The 19,194-nt window shown below is 42.4% G+C and overlaps 1 protein-coding gene across 1 annotated transcript; it reads right to left on the bottom strand.

The window, feature by feature from the left end:
* Positions 1–443: 443 nt before the first annotated feature.
* On the bottom strand, positions 444–19,155 carry LOC115132312 (N-fatty-acyl-amino acid synthase/hydrolase PM20D1.2-like). The gene is made up of 13 exons (XM_029664837.2): positions 18,849–19,155; positions 18,639–18,725; positions 14,979–15,214; positions 14,686–14,772; positions 12,885–13,018; positions 6,864–6,983; positions 5,921–5,996; positions 5,740–5,801; positions 5,501–5,579; positions 4,686–4,757; positions 4,032–4,197; positions 3,783–3,882; positions 444–1,638 (listed from the first exon to the last, which is right to left on the bottom strand). The coding sequence occupies exons 1-13, from the start codon at positions 19,066–19,068 to the stop codon at positions 1,509–1,511; spliced, it is 1,569 nt and encodes a 522-aa protein (XP_029520697.2). The 5' UTR covers positions 19,069–19,155; the 3' UTR covers positions 444–1,508.
* Positions 19,156–19,194: the final 39 nt, after the last annotated feature.

Consider the following 19,194-nt stretch of genomic DNA (forward strand, 5'->3'; position numbering starts at 1 on the left):
TATATAGTCTACAATAGGTAAATAAGAAAACAATAATGTGAGGCTACTTGTTAATGTGGCATGGATCTAGACCTGTCTGAACACGGTTCGCTAACCGGGATTCCTTGGGACATCACTACCCCAGGGTATCCCTAACTCAGTCCTCAGGACCCCAAGGGGTGCACGTTTTATTTTTTGCCCTAGCACTACACAAATGATTTAAATAATCATCAAGCATTGACCATTTGAATAAGTTGTGTAGTGTTAGAGCAAAAACCAAAATGTGCTTCCCTTGGGGCCCTGAGGACAGAGTTTCAGAAACGCTGCAACCCCTACCCTAACCATTTTGAATGTCAACTTCAGTTGGGTAGAGATGTCCCAAGGATCCCGGATAGCAAGGACTGTCTGAACACTTAAAATCATGTCTGACTACATTGTTTGGACACACCAACTGGAAACAAAGATGGCCGTCACCACAGTGCATTTAGTTTATTATCCATTATGTTCACTACACCCCCACATCAACGATATCTTTAGCGTCATTGGCACAGAGCCTCCGACACTAGGCAGCAGTATTTCAAGAAAAATAGATACTTAATCCTCTGTTTCAGATAACTGTGAAAGTATTGCATCTCAATTAACCTGTGTTTAATATTCACAATTAAAAAATGCTCTCATACCTCAAAAATCAGCAAGTAAAATAGCATGTAAAATTCTCCTTTTAAAAGCTTGTGATTTCAATCTTCATACCATTAATGTGCATTAATTGTTTTACATAATATCTTTAATTTAATATTAATTTACAGATGCCATTCCACAGGGAGGAAATTTGGCCAGCAAATATCAGATCTCTCTCACATGCATGCTGCATACACTTCAATCACCTACTTTGTTGCCAATGACCAGTAACAAAATAAAAGTAACATATCAAATTGATGTTGTACCAATCAAAACGGCGTTTCTATGGCCATACCAACATCTAACTCCATATCTCTAATGCAATACTGTCACCGGGTGGGGGGGTTATTTTCTTTTAAAAAATGTAACCCAGATCAAATTCTCTGTTGTATTATTTCTGTTCCTCGTAAGACTTTGCCCGCTTGATATCTTTGTAACATTGAATTGCTGTACTCATTGATAATACAATCCGATTGTCTTCATTCAAACTATAGCATTGATCCTAGTGTGCACATGGTTTGTTGCTTATCACCACGAGACAACTGTGCTTCTTCCAAAATATTGGAGGGACCAAACCTGACAGGGTAAACAGAATATAAAAGTGTAATCTGGATTATGAATGTAAGAGGCTGCATTTACACAGGCAGCCCAATTCTGAGATTCTAATTGGTCTTTTGACTAATCACATAAAAACTTTTCAGATCTGATTGTCAAAAGACCAATTAGTTAAACAAATATTAGAATTGGGCTGCCTCTGTACACACAGCCGGAGTGGCATACACTTGCAGCAATGGATAAGTGTACCACCAAAGCACAACCACCGCCCACAGTACCCATAATGCCCTACAACTTTAGAGCTCATGACCAGCACTGTGAGGAGAAGGGAGGTCCTTGATGTCACAGTTCTGGATTAGATTGAAGTAAAAGACCACCAGTTCCTCGTAGTTCTTCTTAGAAATCCTCTCGTTAATACCATGGAACCTGAAAATGCAGAGGGAAAAGATAGAAAGATAGTGGCCAAACTACATTAAGTTGAGGTGTTCTCGTTTGTCGAATGCAGTACAGAGCATTGATTAACCCCCCTTGTCGGCACACTGTGTGTATAGGGCTGACTTACATTTTATGATTCAACCGTGGCACATGGCTAGATCATAAGACTGGAGTATTAGTCTCATGATCAACAAAAGAACAGGGCCTTGTGTTCAAACAATCTTATGACTAGATCATTATGACTATATTCAAAACCTTGCTTCTGGACAAACTAAACACCTTCTTCCCCCGCTTTGAGGACAACACAGTCCCACCGACGCGGCCCGCTACCAAGGACTGTGTGCTCTCCTTCTCCGTGGCAGACGTGAATGAGACATTTATGCGTGTTAACCCTCGCAAGGATGCAGAGCAAGACGGCATCCCTAGCAGCATCCTCAGAGGATGCGCAGACCAGCTGGCTGGAGTGTTTACAGACATATTCAATCTCTCCCTATCCGTCTGCTGTCCCCACTTGCTTCAAGATGTCCACCATTGTTCCTGTACCCAAGAAAGTAAAAAGGTAATTGAACTAAATGACTATTGTGCCATAGCAATCACTTCTGTCATCATGAAGTGCTTTGAGAGGTTAGTTAAGGATCATATCACCGCTACCTTACCTGACACCCTAGACTCACTTCAATTTGCTTAACGCCCCAATAGATCCACAGGCGATGAAATCGCCATCGCACTGCCCCATCTCATCTGGACAAGAGTAATACCTATGTAAGAATGCGGTTCATTGACTATAGCTCAGCATTCAACACCATACTACCCTCCACGCTCATCATTAAGCTCGAGGCCCTGGGTCTGAACCCCGCCCGGTGCAACTGGGTCCTGGACTTCCTGACGGGCAGCCCCCCAGGTGGTGAAGGTAGGAAACAACACCTCTACTATGCTGATCCTCAACACAAGGGCACCAACAAGGGTGCTTGCTCAGCCCCCTCCTGTAGTCTCTGTTCACCCATGACTGCATAGCCACTCATGCCTCCAACTCAATCATCAAGTTTGCAGACGAAACAACAGTAGTAGGCCTGATTACCAACAATGCCGAGACAGCCCACAGGGAGGTGAGGGCCCTGGGAGAGTGGTGCCAGGAAAATAACCTCTCACTCAACGTCAACAAAACAAAAGAAGCCGATTGCGGGCTTCAGGGAACAGCAGAGGGAGCATGCCCCTATCCACAGATGGGACCGCAGTGGGGAAGTTCCTTGGCGTACACGTCACTGACAAACTGAAATGATCCACCCACACAGACAGTGTGGTGAATAAGGCGCAACAGCGCCTCTTCAACCTCAGGAAGCTGAAGAAATTTGGCTTGGCCCTTAAAACTTTTACAGATGCACAATTGAGAGCATCCCGTCAGGCTATATCACCGCCGGGTACGGCAACTGCACCACCCACAACTGCAGGGCTCTCCAGAGGGTGGTGCGGTCTGCCCAACACATCATAGAGGGCAAACTACCTGCCCTCCAGGACACCTACAGCACCTGATGTCACAGGAAAGCAACAAAGAAAATCAAGGACATCAACCACCCGAGCCACAGCCTGTTCAGCCCGCTATCATCCAGAAGGCGAGGTCAGTACAGGTGCATCAAAGCTGGGACTGAGAGACAAAAAAACAGACTAAAACAGACTTAAATAGCCATCATTAGCCGGCTTCAACCCGGTTACGCAAACCCTGCACCTTAAAGGCTGCTGCCCTAGAAACAGACTTGGAATCACTGGCCACTTGAATAAATGGAACACTAGTCACTTTAATAATGTTTAAATACTGCTTTACTCATATGTGTACACTATTCTATTCTACTGTATTTTAGTCAATGCCATTCCGACATTGCTCGATCTAATATTTATATATTTCTTAATTCCATTCTTTTAGATGTATGTGTATTGTTGTGGATCGTTGTTAGATACTACTGCACTATTGGAGCTAAATACATTTTGATTTGAACACAAGCATTTCGCTACACCCGCTAAATATGTGTATGTGACCAATAAAATGTGATTTGATTAGAGCTGGAGAGAGCTCTTCTACACAGAATATTTCCTTGTGGGTGTTATGGCTCACAGTTCTTCTGTTACAGTGTGTGTCCTACCTCTGGGCGTCCCCTGGTCTGAACCATGTAGGAGCAAAGCGATAGATGTCCTTGGCCAGGTCAGTGTAGTGACGGCTGTCTGTGTTTCCGATGCAGATACCTGCACATTGGAATATGATAGTAGGTCTCGACATAAAAATGCTAAAACATTGCCTGAACAACCCATTTCATTAGCAGAAAACATTTTCAACATCATGGTGGGTAAACCAACCTAATACCATTCCCTCTCCACGTACCCCCATTTCTTACCAGGGGCAACAGTAACTTGTGGGAACTGGTCTAGCACAGTCTTCTTGATGATCTGGAACCCAAAGGATGTTTCATCGTAAGAGCTGACAGGCAACGGGTCAAAGCCATCCACTAGCTCCATCTTAACCCTCTCATCTCCCACTGTGGACTGGATCAACTCCAAAACCTGAAGGGAGAACAAATACACTATCATTGTGAAAACTGAACAGTTTTCTTCAACTGTACTTCAATGTTGCCAGCATGACTAAATTAAATACATTTTCAATGTTTTACTTTTGTGAGAGGGCCATATGATTCTAGCTAATATAATAGATAAGTAAAATGAGTTTTTAATATAGCATGTGGTTGAACCATATAGATAGCAGTAGATTTGCAATGTCGCAGCACCATTCATTAGACCAGGGATCACCAAATAAATTCAGCCGCGGGACAATTTTCCTTGAGCAGATGGTCAGGAACATAATTACAAATCATTTGTAGACTGCAAATTGCCCGCAAACATATAATATTTGACTAAAACAATCATTTAAAATATTTATTGCTCAAAAAACTTGGGGTGCCAAATAAAAATCACCCATGGGCCAATTTGGTCCGTGGGTCACCAGTTGGGGAACCTGGCTTTAGACAGAGCCTGCAGTAAATACTAATCCCCACCTCTTGTAGTGACTGTGCGGAATGTATCCGCAGATTCACATAGGCCTCAGCTTGGGAAGGAAGAATGTTAACCTGTGAAGAAAGAAAACAAATGTATGTAATTAAAAAGGACTCCCCAGAGGAAGTTGCCACCACTATTTCAATGTCATTTCCTGTCCTAGAGATGTAATACACATTTAGGTTCCACAACTAAAGTATGACAAAGGCTACTTATACATATTCACGAATTGGGTGTGGGAATTTCCACTTGGACTTGATAAACACCAACCAACAGGGCACCGACAGCAGTACAGTTAGCATGCTAACCTTATCTAGCTAGTTAATGTTATCCGTTGTTGCCATTTATTTTTTTACTACACACTATTCAAAAGATTAGCTAGCTGGCTCTATGGCTGGTTCTGGATTTGTCATAAGCATTGATTTACGGAAAACTTTGCCGCAGATGGAAACCACTGGACGCAAATCCACCATAGAAATAGAAAAGAATAAGATGAAGCTCCGGTAATACGGATAACTATTGAAAGATAGCTGATATGTATTTTTCTATATTTGGAATGGAAACGATGCAACCTCTGGTAGGCTGCTGACAGGCTTTGGCTGTGGTACAGAAAAGCAAAGCCAGTCAGTGTTCAGGGTTCTCACAGGGGAAATGATAGGCTACAATGACTTCGCTCATGATCATACACGCCGAAAATGACATGTAACTGCAAGTTCCTTTTCATTATCTGGATAGACACTTGTGGTTTCTACTAGTGCGGGCATTTAACAGACAACTTTATGCACGATATATAATTTATCATGACTAGATATTGTACCTTAACTCCTGAGTTGAACATAGTGATTGCAGTTGTGGTTCTCACAAAAGCATTTGTATCAGGTCTTCTTTCCATTACTCTGTAGCGCAAATAAAAGCTGTTAATTAGGTTTCATAATTAAATCAACACCATAAATTCCCACAACATGAGGTATGTTTATTTTATAGGAGTATAAATCTGCATGTAATTCAAATAATCAAAGATGGAATAAGCCAGTGAAATTCAGAGTGGAAAATTACCTTCCAAGGAGTGGGGAGAACAGCCACATATTCGACATGACAAATTTGAGTGGGAGCCTAAACTGTGAGAAAGAAAGTGATAAAAACATTTTTACTGACAAATAGTTGTAATTTGATGGAACTTTCCCTTTAACACTCTATAGCACTTATAGGATGTCTGAGGCTAGAAACACAGCATTACCTTGTGAGCCAGGTGTTCAAAGGTCCCACGTTCAGGGCCTTCACCAAACAACCTAGGCATTGGGTTATCCTCCAATCTGACGAAACAGATCACGTGTGCTTAGACTTAGAGAATGTGGGCTTAGGTTCAAAGATTCCTCCCTTTACTGAGTTTCCTAATATTATTAACTGAAAAGGTCCTAACAGGGAACTTGGACCCTGTAAAATGTCTCATGCTCTATATACTGAGTACATCAAACATTAGGAACACCTTCCTAATATTAAGTTGCCCCCCCCCCCAATGCTTCCCACAGTTGTGTGAAGTTGGCTGGTGGACCATTCTTGATACATACAGGAAATTGTTGAGCGTGAAAAACCCAACAGTTCTTGACACAAACCGATGCACATGGCACCTACTACCATAACCCGTTCAAAGGGACTTATTTCTTTAACATGATATCAATAAGGGATAAAAGGTTTAACTTGGATTTGCCTGGTCAGTCTATGTCATGGAAAGAGCAGTTCTTAAATGTTTTGTATACTCAGTGTATGTTCATGGCTGACCATGCAAGGAAAATGGAATTCCCTTTGATTGTACAGTACCTGTAGTTGTTAAGCAATGGCTACACACAGTAGACCCATCTAGCCTGTGATTAGTAATGGAAAAAAATATATATATATATATATATATACAAAAATAAATCAATACAGTTATATATCACCATATTATAAAACCGATACTTTGACCAAGGAACAATTTGTAAAAATAAAAAAAATAAAAAACCTAGGTAGCGCTAGTGGGCTGTAGTTTTCACCAAAACAGTGGTATTTTTCATTCTATAGCTTGTTCTCCATCTTCTTTTGAATAGCAAGCCAACCTCGGCACCTATGTATTGTGATAATGTATCTGGAGGTCCCTGACAATTCCCAGCAATACCTGTGACGATTCACTAATCCCCTCTTACCTTTTGACTGCTCCTGCCAGGATGCCTATGCTGCTCTCACTGGGAGGCATGGAGGAGTGACCCGGGGCCTTGGAAACGCTCAGCTTCACCGTAGCTAGCCCCTTCTCACTGATCCCAATCCTGACATATGACACATGCAAATCAAATAAAAATCTAATATTTGTCACATTTGTTACAGTGAAATGCAGTTGAAGTCGGAAGTTCACATACACTTAGGTTGGAGTCACTAAAACTAGTTTTTCAACCACTCTATAAAACTACAGTTTTGACAAGTCGGTTAGGATATCTACTTTGTACATGACACAAGTAATTTTCCAACAATTGTTTACAGACAGATTATTTCACTGTATCACAATTCCAGTGGGTCAGAAGTTTACATACACTAAGTTGACTGTAACTTTAAATAGCTTGGAAAATTCCAGAAAATGATGCCATGGCTTTAGAAGCTTCTGATAGGCTAACTGACATCATTTGAGTCAATTGGAGGTGTACCTGTGGATGTATTTCAAGGCCTACCTTCAATCTCAGTGCCTCTTTGCTTGGCATCATGGGAAAATCAAAAGAAATCAGCCAAGACCTCAGAAAACAATTGTAGACCTCCACAAGTCTGGTTCATCCTTGGGAGCAATGTCTAAACGCCTGAAGGTACCACGTTAATCTGTACAAACAATAGTACGCAAGTATAAACACCATGGGTGTCATACCGCAGTCATACCGCTCAGGAAGAAGACGCGTTCTGTCTCCTAGAGATGAACGTAATTTGGTGCGAAAAGTGCAAATCAATCCCAGAACAACAGCGAAGGACCTTGTGAAGATGCTGGAGGAAACGGGTACAAAAGTATCTATATCCACAGTAAAACGAGTCCTATAGACATAACCTGAAAGGCCGCTCAGCAAGGAAGAAGCCACCGCTCCAAAACCGCCATAAAAAGGCCAGACTACGGTTTGCAACTGCACATGGGGAAAAATATCATACTTTTTGGAGAAATGTCCTCTGGTCTGATGAAACAATAATATAACTGTTTGGCCATCGTCATGTTTGGAGGAAAAAGTGGGAGGCTTGCAAGCCAAAGAACACCATCCCAACCGTGAAGCACGGGGGTGGCAACATCATGTTGTGGGGGTGCTTTGCTGCAGGAGGGACTGGTGCACTTCACAAAATAGATGGCTTCATGAGAGAAGGAAAATGATGTGGATATATTGACGCAACATCTTAAGACATCAAGTCAGGAAGTTAAAGCTTGGTCGCAAGTGGGTCTTCCAAATGGGCAATAACCCCAGGCATACTTCCAAAGTTGTGGCAAAATGGCTTAAGGACAAAGTCAAGGTATTGGAGTGGCCATCACAAAGCCCTGACCTCAATCCCATTGAAAATTTGTCAGCAAAACTGAAAAAGCGTGTGCGAGCAAGGAGGCCTAAAAACCTGACTCAGTTACACCAGCTCTGTCGGGAGGAATGACCCAAAATTCACCCAACTTATTGTGGGAAGCTTGTGGAAGGCTACCTGAAACGTTTGACCCAAGTCAAACAATTTAAAGGCAATGCTACCAAATACTAATAGAGTGTATGTAAACTTCTGACTCACTGAAGAAAGTCATTAAAGCTGAAATAAATCTCTGCTTTTATTCTGACATTTCACATTCTTAAAATAAAGTGGTGATCCTAACTGACCTAAGACAGGGACATTTTACTTGGATTAAATGTCAGGAATTGTGAAAAACTGAGTTTAAAAATATTTGGCCAAGGTGTACGTAAACTTCCGACTTCAACTGTACAAGCATTTGAAAAAGGAACACAAAGTAACAATAACGAGGCTATATACAGGGGGTACCGGTACCGAGTCAATGTGTAGGGGCACAAGTTGGTCGAGGCAATTTGTACATGTAGGTAGGGGTAACGTGACTATGCATAGATAATAAACAGCAAGGGGGGGAAAATCAATGCAAACAGTCTGGGTGGCCATTTGATTAATCGTTCAGCAGTCCTATGGCTTGGGGGTAGAAGCTGTTGAGGAGCCTTTTGGACCCAGACTTGGCGCTCCAATACCGCTTGCAGTGCAGTAGCAGAGAGAACAGTCTATGACTTGGGTGACTGGAGACAGAATTTTTGGGGCCTTCCTCTCTAGGTCCTGGATGACAGGAAGCTTGGCCCCGGTGATGTAATGGGCCGTACACACTACACTCTGTAGCGCCGTGCGGTCAGATGCCGAGCAGTTGTCATACCAGGCGGTGATGCAACCGGTCAGGATGCTCTCGATGGTGTAGCTGTAGAACCTTTTAAGAATCTGAGGACCTGTGCCAAATCTTTTCAGTCTCCTGAAGGGGAAAAGTCATTGTCGTGCCCTCTTTATGAGTGTCTTGATGTGTTTGGACCCTGATAGCGTTGTTGATGTGGACACCAAGGAACTTGAAACTCATGACCCGCTCCACTACAGCCCCGTCGATGAGAATGGCGTGGTTCGGCCCGCCTTTTACTATAGTCGACGATCAGCTCCTTTTTCTTGCTCACGTTGAGGGAGAGGTTGTTGTCCTGGCACCACACTACCAGGTCTCTGACCTCCCTATAGGCTGTCTCATCATTGTCGGTAACCAGGCCTACTACTTGTGTCATCAGCAAACTTAATGACAGTGTTGGAGTCATGCTTGGCCACGCAGTTGTGAGTGAACAGGGAGTACAGGAGTGGACTTAAGCATGCACCCACGAGGAGCCCCCGTGTTGAGGATCAGCGTGGCAGATGTGCCGTTGCCTACCCTTACCACTTGGGGGCGGCCCATCAGGAAGTCCAGGATTTAGTTGCAGAGGGAGGTTTTTAATCCTAGGTTTCTTAGCTTAGTGATGAGCTTCGTGGGCACTACGGTGTTGAACACTGAGCTGTAGTCAATGAACAGCATTCTCACATAAGAGTTCCTTTTGTCCAGGTGGGAAAGGGCAGTGTGGAGTGTGACAGATTGCGTCATCTGTGGATCTGTTCAGGCGGTATGCGAATTGGAGTGGGTCTAGGGTTTCCAGGATGATAGTGTTGATGTCAACCATGACATGGGGCAGCAGGTAGCCTAGTGGTTAGAACGTTGGGCCAGTAACCAAAAGGTTGCTGGATCGATTCCCAGAGCTGACAAGGTAAAAAAATATGTTGTTCTGCCCCTGAACAAGGCAGTTAACCCACTGTTCCCCAGTAGACCATTGTAAATAATCATTTGTTCTTACTGACTTGCCTAGTTAAATAAAAAGGTTTAGAAAAAAAACAAAACACTTCATCAGTGCTACAGGGCAGTAGTCATTTAGGCAGGTAACCTTTGGTTTCTTGGGCACAGGGACTATGGCGGTCTGCTTGAAACATGTAGGTATTACAGACTTGATCAGGGAGAGGTTGAAAATGTCACTTGCCAGTTGGTCCGGCACATGCCCTGAGTACACGTCCTGGTAATTTTTCTGGCCTTGTGAATGTTGACCTGGTTAAAGGTCACACAGGGATCACACAGTCGTTCGGAACAGCTGGTGCTCTCATGCATGCCTCAGTGTTGCTGGCCTCGAAGCAAGCATAAAAAGGCATTTAGCCCATCTGGTAGGCTGGTGTCACTGGGCAGCTCACGGCTGGTTTTCCCTTTGTAGTCTAATAGTTTGCAAGCCTGGCCACATCCGTAGAGCGTCAAAGCCGGTATAGTAGGATTACGTCTTAGTCCTGTATTGACACTTCGCCTATTTGATGGTTCATCTGAGGGCATAGCGAGATTTCTTATAAGCGCCCGGATTAGTGTCCCGCTCCTTGAAAGCGGCAGCTCTAGATGTTGCCTGTAATCCATGGCTTCTGGTTGGAATATGTATGTATGGTCACTGTATGGACGTTGTAGTCGATGCAATTAAGCCTGTGACTGAAGTGGTATACTCCTCAATGCCATTGGGTGAATCTCAGAACATATTCCAGTCTATGCTAGCAAAACAGTCCTGTAGCATAGCATTCACATCATCTGACCACTTCCTAATTGAGTGAGTCATTGGTACGTCCTGCTTGAATTCTTGCTTGTAAGCAGGAATCAGGAAGATAGAATTATGGTCGGGTTTTCCAAATGGAGGGTGAGGGAGAGCTTTGTATGCATCTCTGTGTGTGGAGTAAAAGTGGCCTAGAATTTTTCCCCCCCTATGGTTGCACATGTAACATGCTGGTAGAAATGAGGTGAAACAGATTTAAGTTTGCCTGCATTAAAGTCCCATGGCCACTAGGAGAGCCGTTTCTGGATGAGCATGTTGTTTGTTTATGGCCTTATACAGCTCGTTGAGTGCAGTCTTAGTGCCAGCATCGGTTTGTGGTAAATAGACAGCTATGAAAAATATAGACGAAAACTCTTGGTAGATAGTGTGGTCTACAGCTTATCATGAGGTACTCTACCTCAGGTGAGCAATTCCTCGAGACTTCGTTAATATTAGACATCGCGCATGAGCTGTTTTTGACAAATAGACAACCACCACCACCCCTCGTCTTACCAGATATAGCCGCTCTGCCCTGCCGATGCACGGAAAATCCAGCCAACTGTATATTATCTGTGTCGTCGTTCAGCCATGACTCGGTGAAACATAAGATATTACCGTTTTAATGTCCCATCGGTAGGATAGTCTCAAACGGAGCTCATCCAGTTTATTCTCCAGTGATTGCACTTGGCAGGCATATACACTTTTAATATACTGTGATAGCAAACGTAAACCATATTTAAGTTGTACAAAACACTGTAAAAGTGTGAAACTTTGATCAGTAACCAGGTTTCCATCCAACCACTTCATGGAGATGAACTACGTGACGCATGGGAAAATCATGACCTGGTACAATTTTATAAATGTGGACAGACAATTTATTCATTCGACATAGTGGAATCTTTGTGTGTGCGGAAAATTAATTACAGGAGAAATGATGCAAATATTGATAATAAGCATCATATCGAAGTAAACTTGAGTCACAAGACGATATGTTGTGTGTTCCTTCCACTACGACTCGGGAAAGCATGCAGTTTATTAGGCTACAGATGAAAGAAGTTATGATGAACTTCACAGGGTGGTGAAAGTGCACAGGGATGATCTTGATGCTCCTTTCCGTTCTCCACTACGACTCGGGAAAGCATGCAGTTTATTAGGCTACAGATGAAAGAAGTTATGATGAACTTCACAGGGTGGTGAAAGTGCACAGGGATGATCTTGATGCTCCTTTCCAATAAATATTGAGGATCTTATTCTAGTGACATGATGATCAATGCTTGGCTTCCATTTGACAATTAAACATTATCTTGCTCTCATCCATAATAATCTCATCATGTAGGTAGCCTAACTGCAATCTATCTGTAAGCCGTTGGCTAGAGTGGTCACATTTGCTATATAAACACAACAATTTTGGTGACAAAACTATCAGTAGTTGAAAATGCGATAGAGACCCATTTAACTTGTTTTGTTTTTTTATTTGGGAATTTAACCGCAAAAGTTATGTTCTCACACAGCCTTTTATCCACAATAAGTCCAGTTGATGGAAACATCTCTGGTGGGAAAATGTGCGTATTGTCGTACTCACATTTTTAAATAGTCGCATGAAAATCTGTCACCAATTGGATAGAAACCAAGCTAATGTGAGTTTCTGGTTGAAAATATATTTTACGCAGGACCTTGTAATCAGCCATTTTTGCATGGGTGGAGTTTTGGCTTGCCTGTTGACATCACCAGGCAGTATAGGTTAATAGACCAATAAAGAGAGTTCCAAACCGCTCTGCCAATAACAGATAGTTTTTTCAGGTTACATATCCCTCCCATTAGGCCCTTCCAATTACACCCCTCACTCAGACCACTCCTAGACAGTACTAACTAAATTATTTTTTGCTAAAAATCTATTTGGATTTGACAATTTTAATGGAAAACTATTATAATGGTACTTAATTGTTACCCAGAAATGAGTTCATATGGAGATTTTAAAAAATGGCTACATTGGGCCTGTGGTTATAATCACTTAGAAAGACACTAAATATGAGAGAAGAGTGAATGAATGCTTACAGAGCAGCAGGCCCCTGCAGACCACTGATGACTCCATCCAGCACAGCCAGACCCTCATCCAGTACAAACGCCAGCTGTACCCCTTTCTTCTTCAGCACCCTCACTATGTTCATTGCCCCCTGGAAGCCACTCACCTACAGTAGACCGACAAAATCCTGTTAATGATTTCTGTTCCTTTTCAGTTAGTGAAATACAGTTGAAGTCGGAAGTTCACATACACCTTAGCCAAATACATTTAAACTCAGTTTTTCACAACTCCTGACATTTAATCCAAGTAAATATTCCCTGTTTTAGGTCAGTTAGGATTACCACTTTATTTTAAGAATGTGAAATATCAGAATAATAGTAGAGAGAATTATTTATTTCAGCTGTTATTTCTTTCATCACATTCCCCGTGGATCAGAAGTTTACATACACTCAGTATTTGGTTGCACTTCATTTAAATGGTTTAACTTGGGTCAAACATTTTGGGTAGCCTTCCACAAGCTTCCCACAATAAATTAGGAGGAATGGGCCAAAATTCACCCAACAGAGCTGGTATAACTGAGTCAGGTTTGTAGGCCTCCTTGCTTGCACACGCTTTTTCAGTTCTGCCCACAAATTTTCGATAGGATTGAGGTCAGGGCTTTGTGATGGCTACTCAAATACCTTGACTTTGTTGTCCTTAAGCCATTTTGCCACAACTTTGGAAGTATGCTTGGGGTCATTGTCCATTTGGAAGACCCATTTGCGACCAAGGTTTAACTGACTGATGTATTGAAGCAACATCTCAAGACATCTACATAATTTTCCTCCCTCATGATGCCATCTATTTTGTGAAGTGCACCAGTCCCTCCTGCAGCAAAGCACCCCCACAACATGATGCTGCCACCCTGTGCTTCATGGTTGGGATGGTGTTCTTCGGCTTGCAAGCATCCCCCTTTTAATCCAAGCATAATGATGTTCATTATGGCCAAACAGTTCTATTTTTGTTTCATCGGACCAGAGGACATTTCTCCAAAAAGTACGATCTTTTTCCCCATGTGCAGTTACAAACCGTAGTCTGGCTTTTTTATGGCGGTTTTGGAGCAGTGGCTTCTTCCTTGCTGAGCGGCCTTTCAGGTTGTGTCGATATAGTTCTTGTTTTACTGTGGATACAGATACTTTTGTACCAGTTTCCTCCTGCATCTTCACAAGGTCCTTTGCTGTTGTTCTGGGATTGATTTTCACTTTTCGCACCAAAGTACGTTCATCTCAAGTAGACAGAACGCGTCTCCTTCCTGAGCGGTATGACGGCTGCATGGTCCCATGGTGTTTATACTTACGTACTATTGTTTGTACAGATGAACGTGGTACCTTCAGGCATTTGGAAATTACTCCCAAGGATGAACCAGACTTTTTTTCTGAAGTCTTGGCTGATTTCCCTATGATGTCAAGCAAAGAGGCACTGAGTTTGAAGGTAGGCCTTGAAATTCATCCACAGGTACACCTCCAATTGACTCAAATGATGTCAATTAGCCTATGATCATTTTCTAGATTTTTCCAAGCTGTTTAAAGGCACAGTCAACTTAGTGTATGTAAACTTCTGACCCACTGGAATTGTGATACAGTGAGTGAAATAGTGAAATAATCTGTCGGCAAACAATTGTTGGAAAAAGTACTTGTGTCATGCACAAAGTAGATGTCCTAACCGACTTTCCAAAATTATAGTTTGTTAACAAGACATTTGTGGAGTGGTTGAAAAACGAGTTTTAATGACTCCAACCTAAATGTATGTAAACTTCCGACTTCAACTGTAAATACCTCTACCAACTTCACAAACCTCCTCATCATGACCCAAACCAATGAAGAATCCCCTTCGCGGTGAATAACCTCTTATCAACAGGTACTCCAGCGCCTGGAGAATTCCCTACAGTGAAAGATTTGTCTGGTTAAATTCTCACCATGTGAAATCGTATTATTGGGTGAGAAAATCAGAAACCACATCGTTGATTACGCAATGCTCTTAGCTCAAAGATAATACATATCATAGATTTATCTCTACAATCTGGTCCTTGTTCTTGGAACACCCAGGTTCCATAAACATCTACCCACTGTCAACCCTCACAGTCTCACCATGACAGACTGCTTGTTATCGATGGTCCCTCTCCCGTAGATGAATCCATCCATCTCCTTTGCAGAGAATGGTGGGGCCTCCCATCCGTCTCTCTCCTCAGCAGGCACCACATCTATGTGGGCCAGCAGCATGTAGGGGACGAGGGCCAGGTCAGAGCCCGGCACCCAGAACAGGTGGCTGTAATTGGCCACAACCTCATGCTGGACCAGGTGGGAAGAAAACACTGTCGGGAAAGCTGGCAGACGAAAAAAAAAATCTGTTAAGTGTTAGGAAATGCAGGATACCACCCGTACGAAAAAAAACTGCACTCAGTGTTGCATTATTCTGCATCCAAAATACCACAGTCGACTGCAGTTACTGCACTTTTACTGCAGTTTCAAAACTGAAATCCTTTTTTGGAAGGGCATATCTATTAAGCTTTTAAAATAGTGGATTTGAAGTAAACGCAGATGCATTACTGCTTGAGTATCAGAAAGCAATGTCGAAATGCTAAATTGGTAACTTTATATGCTCAAAGCCCGGCATTTGGCGATATTGAGTCGTTTCATCTTATGGTCTTAAGGGAATGCATGCAGCAGGCTATACACTAGTATCCCGCGTAGAGTTTTTTTTGTGTGTGTACATTCTCCATTCAGGCTGCAAAGACCTCAATTTCCTCCTTAACTCAATTTAATAGTGAGAAGGCAGAATTTCTTTGGGAAAGTATGCATACTTTCTTGATGAAACAACATTTCCCACCCCCATGGTAGTGGCTAATGCTACTTCCTGATGTTTAGCCAGGGTCATGTCTAGATGGGACACAGCTTGTCAAAATTGAGGTCAAAAGTTATTTTTACATTTTAGCTAACCGTACTATTTTCCTAACCGTAAACTGAATTATCCTAACCTGGGGGGTTATGAAGGAACCAATGGGATGCTCAAGGTGGGGCATTCCTGCAGGGAACCCTTAAAATATTATCGTGCAGTTGCATACATGGATTTATCGGGCTTCACTAAGGGGCTGTAAAATTAAAGTTGTAACAAAGTTTGGGCATAGCATCCATTTTTTGTCACGACCCCCAACACCCTACCATAATACTTCACCTAACAGTATATGGCCTATGCACATTTTTAGCACTTCACTGAGCTGGCAAGCCTCCAGCTACACAGCACTCACGTAGAAGCAGTAATAGTTAGTTCAGAGTATTTCTGAGTCAACTTTTTAGACAACATGCGTCCCAAACACTGCATTCCACAGTAAGAACCTCATACCAACAGTCAAGCGTGGTGGTGGTGGTGTGATGGTTTGGGGATGCTTTGCTGCCTCAGGACATAAAGGCTTGGCAACAATGATTTGAAAGTCGCAAAATAAATCAAATGCCGTTTCTTGCCTTAAGCTGGGCATAATTCACAAGATATAATATCATTCACAAGTAAAAGGCTAATATTGTCACCCATCAAACTATTCTTGATTTAATCTTATTGTTGCATATACTAAATAATATATGTGAAATTTGTTTTGATTTAGGTGCATGATAATGGTCAATTCTCTCTCGAAACAAGGGCAGCAGAAGAAATACATGTCATCTATGCACTTAAATAGCAAATGGAGGACGCTTTTCCTGTGGTTCATTATCATGTTCTACACTCCTGTTGTAAGGAGAAGCAATATGCTTAATATTAGAAAAATGTATAAATATATATAGTAGGCCTAGCCTATAGAACGCTGGATGGGAACCTCTTCTTTTAATAGAGGCCATCACTCTGTTCTCTCACGCAACAGCATAACCTATAGAATTGTTGCGCACTGTTTGATTAGATGTTCAAATATATTTGCATTGATGTCAGAGTGATTAGAGGGACAATATAGTGCTGAGTACCAGGCAGTTAACAAGTCTGGTAGGCTACTAATGACCATCAGCAGCATCAGAGCTTTTTAATTTAATCTTTATTTAACTAGGCAAGTCAGTTAAGAAATACATTCTTATTTACAATGACGGCCTACCCCGGCCAAACCGGACGACACTGGGCCAATTCTGCACCGCCCTATGGGACTCCCAATCACGACCAGTTGTGATATAGCCTGGAATCGAACTAGGGTCTGTAATGACGCTTCTTGCACTGAGATGCAGTGCCTTAGACCGCTGCGCCACTCGGGAGCCTAATTACCATGACTTAGCGGTCACGTGGAATTAGACTGCCTTCATGACTCGTCACCGCCAGTGTGACGGTAATATGGTCACCGTAACAGCCCTAGTCCACATACACATATCTGTCATGCTGCTGCTCCAGTTTCAACTGTTCTGCCTGTGGCTATGGAACCCTAACCGGTTCAACAGACATGTTACCTTGTCCCAGACCTGCTGTTTTGGACCCTCTCTCCCCTCATGCTGTCTCAACCTCTTAATGCGCAGCTATGAAAAGCCAACTGACATTTACTCCTGAGGTGTTGACTTATTGCACCCTCTACAACTGTGATTATTATTTGACCCTGCTGATCATCTATGAATGTTTGAACATCTTGAAGAACAATCTGGCCTTAATGGCCATGTACTCTCAATCTCCACCCAGCACAGCCAGAAGAGGACTGGCCACCCCTCAGAGCCTGGTTCCTCTCTAGGTTTCTTCCTAAGTTCCTACCTTTCTAAAGAGTTTTTCCAAGCCACCATGTTTCTACATCTACATTGCTTTCTATTTTAGGCTGGGTTTGTCTATAAGCACTTTCTGACATCTGCTGATGTAACAATGGCTTCATAAATACATTTGATTGTTTTATAATGTTAGCTAAATGTAGTAATAAATAAAGGCTACGTTTCTTTAAATGGACAATTCTGTGAACTGTCTTGTGCAAGTTTTAAATTGACACAATACCAATTAGTAAAGGTATCAGCTAGAGATGACATGCAGGAACGTGCAAAGATTTGTAGTTTTGACATGTCTAAATTGATTCCATTTAGCATTTTTGAACCTGAGAGTAAATAGAGCCAAATATATTGATATGAGAGAGATGTACATGGTTATCAAAACCTCAAGCCAAGGTAAGCATACACAGCCCTTATTTTAAATGTTTCTAAAATCCCTTATGGGAAAATGGGGTAAAAATGATTGGAACCATTTCCCTGTTTGACTACTAGGTTATGACACCTCCAATGTGGGATTCTACTCAGAGATGTGGTGAGGCTACACCTCAAATTACATACTAGTCATGAAAAACATGCAGTTACTTGCTGTATATAACTGATGATAGAGCTAAATGTGCGCAATTGTTTTGCATGGAATAAACATACATGTGTAGTTATGACTATGTTCTTCAAGGGGTGATGACATTCCAAATAGTTAACATGTATTTCATATTTCCTTGAAAACGACACGCAGTTATCAATGCTTTCCGCGGAGCTGAAGGACTACATGCACCCAGCAGGCAAATCGAATGCTCTATCTTATTGTGACGTTTCATTGAAAACGACCAGCGCCATGCATTCCTTTTGGACGGTAAAATTAAACGAATTCTTATCGCCATTTGCCGGCCTTGTGCTCAGTGGGCTAATGGGCCTTGTGTTCAGTGGGCTAGTGTATTCAGTGAAAACATGTGTCCTACAGTAACCGGTTATAATATAACCGCCTATGCAGCATGTACCTGCTCCTAAACCAAGTATATCAGTAGGTATCCGGTAGCTTACCTTTCCTTAAGAGGCCGTCGAACTCGTGCAATGCGGTGGTGTTGAGCTGCGTCTCCGTGGTTGACACCGTGGGAATCCGGATTGCGTCTGCGTACAAAAAAGCAGGCGGCGTTGAGCAAATTTGGTGTGCACATTATAGCGATTAATCATTCACACAGTATAGGTTGACAAACCTGCTCAGTTTGATGATCGAATTAGTCTGGATCTCACCTCTGAAATTCGATACAAGCTCCTCTCTCTGGTGCTGGTTTATGTCAGACGCAATATTGTTCGTCTTCTCCCAGTGTGCAAGTTGAAGTCCTGCATTCACATCAAACGTTAGTGTCCTTACAGTGGCTGCAAAGAAAAAGGCTAATATAACTAATAACAAGCTAAACGACACAATTTTCACAAACTTGAGAATGTTCAATTTTGCACTGCGTTCGGTCATTTTTTTTAATTCGACAGTGCACAGCGTGTTGTTGTGAAGAGTGCAAGCTGCTCGTGACGTGTTCTGCTAATTTGATCTATGAATGATCGTTTGAGCGCCACCTTTTGGGCTGGAAATAGGTCACCA

Source organism: Oncorhynchus nerka, linkage group LG7 (assembly GCF_034236695.1).
Source record: "Oncorhynchus nerka isolate Pitt River linkage group LG7, Oner_Uvic_2.0, whole genome shotgun sequence".
Taxonomy (NCBI): Eukaryota; Metazoa; Chordata; class Actinopteri; order Salmoniformes; family Salmonidae; genus Oncorhynchus; species Oncorhynchus nerka.